The 2,342-nt window shown below is 46.2% G+C and overlaps 1 protein-coding gene across 1 annotated transcript in view; it reads left to right on the top strand.

Moving 5' to 3' along the window:
• The window catches only part of MTMR10 (myotubularin related protein 10), a 37,692-nt gene that overhangs the window by 1,694 nt on the left and 33,656 nt on the right, over window positions 1-2,342 (top strand). The window contains 1 exon segment of the mRNA XM_015585700.1: window positions 389-446. Within this exon segment, the coding sequence (XP_015441186.1) occupies window positions 389-446 (58 nt within the window).

The raw sequence follows: 2,342 nt of genomic DNA on the forward strand, positions 1-2,342 counted from the left end.
GACCTGCCGTCCGCCCTGGTCCGAGCGCCGGGACCCAAGGGACCGTTCGGAGCCGGATTTATTAGCCCGGCGACCGTCCCCACGGCCACCGCGAGCGTGATCGCGTCCCTTGTGGGTGGAAGACGTTGTCTGTCTGTCACTAAATGCGAACACCCGCAAGCGGCGCCGGCACCTTTAACATTTTGTTGTCAGACCCCCGAGTCGATAAGGGGCAGGTCTTTAAAAGAGTGTGGTAAAAATGGGGAAGAATTGCGGGGCGCGGGGCGGGGGCGTGTGTGTCTGTCGCATATGTCATCGCTTAGAAAACGAAGTTTGCCTTAGTGACTCACGGGACGGGGGGCGGGGGGCGAATGTTTTGACGTGCATCGATTTTTCTAATGTATTCCAGCCCGACGATCAGATTAATTCGGACGCGAAGAAGAAACTGGAGCCGGTCCTTTTGCCAGGTAAGCCTTAGAGTTTTGACAGACACTTTAATAACGTGTTTTGCTCTAAGACTGTTCCACTGACTAGTACCGTGTGGTTAACTCCCATCCTGTATTTACTTTAAATTAAACTTTGTCCAGTTAAAAATCTAACGACTCAGGGGACGAAAAAAAGTTGGTTAGAATTAAACAACAAAACGAAAAATAATGATTCATTGCTGTTTGCCCTTGAAAATTTAAAGTCATGGAACATTGTGAAGAAAGCACCATCCCGTTTTTTTTCTGTCTCCCGAATCGTTTTTAAAACAATCTCCACCCGCTTAGGTAAAAGTGCGCTTTGCCCTTCCTGACTGTGTGCAACTTCACGCATTAACGGTTCGAAGTCAGGTCACCACTTCAGTAGGATGGAAAGCAACTTTTATTGTGTCTGCGTCTCTACCAGTAACAAAGCTCCTGAACTCTGAGTTACTTGCTTGGCAGTCGTTTTTTTTCCAAGGTGTCAGCTGTATTTGCGCATTGACCTGTTTCGGTTCAGAAACGCAATTCTCAGCAGAAGCACAGCTGACATTTTGGGCCGATAATTCTGCCGTAGGGGCTGTCACGTGCATCGTAGGCTGTTTAGCAACATCCTCTACCCAGGCGATGCCCGGAGTACCCCCTCTTCCACCTCCTGGTTGTGACAACCAAAATGTCGCCAGCATTTCTAAAACTTTTTTTTTTTTTCTTTTTGCCTCCGGGGGCGAAATTTGCTCCCAGTGGGAAAGCACTGGGTTAGAACAGAATTCATTGAGGTGACTGATCTTAGAGAGAGAGGTGGGGATGGGTGGTAGGGAGTCGTTTAGTTTTAAAGCCTGTGAAATGTTCGATGGGAATTTTGAGTTGTACAGCAATTGTGTAATAAGTAGAGAAAGTCAGGTGTTGACTATGATTTTGGCGCGAAGAGGCCAGATACTTTGGGAAGACTGTTTTAAACCTGAAATATAATCCCATACCACTTTGTGTGGCTGCTGTCAACATTTAAAAATCTGTCATTACTAAATATTAAATCTAGTAAAACGAATAGACCTTTCTAGGTAGCCGCTGAATAAATGTGGAACCTTTCAACGTTGTGCTTTAAAAATTTGAATGTTAAGTAGGAACAAACACATTAAAACCATCAACCTGTGGTTACATATTATAGACCCACAAGTTAAAAGTGGTTTTTATGGGAGTTAGTTAAAAACTTTCCCCTCGGCTTCGTTAATGCTTTTTACCCAAACGGTGTGTACTGAATCCTTTGTCCATTCCCTCAGAGTGGACGATAGAATCGCCCAGTAACCTTTGCTGCCGTGAGTCCTCTGGCATTTCAGAGTCGGTGTGGGAAGCAGTACCGGTCCCGAATGAGTGGCTGGGAGCTAGTGAACTCTGGCTTCCATTACCGTGTCTGAACAGGCCCGTTCTTAGGTTTCGACTCACCGCTTTCGATGTTAAGGTTTCGCACTAAGGAATCACGTGGTCTTAGCTACAGCTGGTAGCGCTGGCTTTTTTTTTTTCCCCACATTAACTGTCATGTTTAAGATACACCTATGAAAAGTCTTAACATCGACAAACCCAAAGAGCTTTGCATTGACCGATCCCCCATCCATTCTGTAGAATTCATTAAAAGCTTACTTTCCTACTAAAAAGTCAGAGTTTTCTGCGGAAGATGTGAATCTACTTCCTGACTGTAAATGGTCTACTTTACGTAGAAATCGCAGCGAAATCGAAATCTTCTGCCCGAGTGTCTTCTTCTTTGCCTCGGCTCTGTGTTTGCACACGTGATAGCGCTGGCACCCAGCGTTCCCGTGCACCTAACCTGGTCCTCACAGAAGACTTAGCCGTGATGCGTGTGACTCTCGCCTTCTCCCCAGCCCCTCTGCGTTTCTCATCTGTCCTTCC

The sequence above is a fragment of the Pteropus alecto genome, unplaced genomic scaffold, assembly GCF_000325575.1.
Source record: "Pteropus alecto unplaced genomic scaffold, ASM32557v1 scaffold102, whole genome shotgun sequence".
Classification (NCBI taxonomy): domain Eukaryota; kingdom Metazoa; phylum Chordata; class Mammalia; order Chiroptera; family Pteropodidae; genus Pteropus; species Pteropus alecto.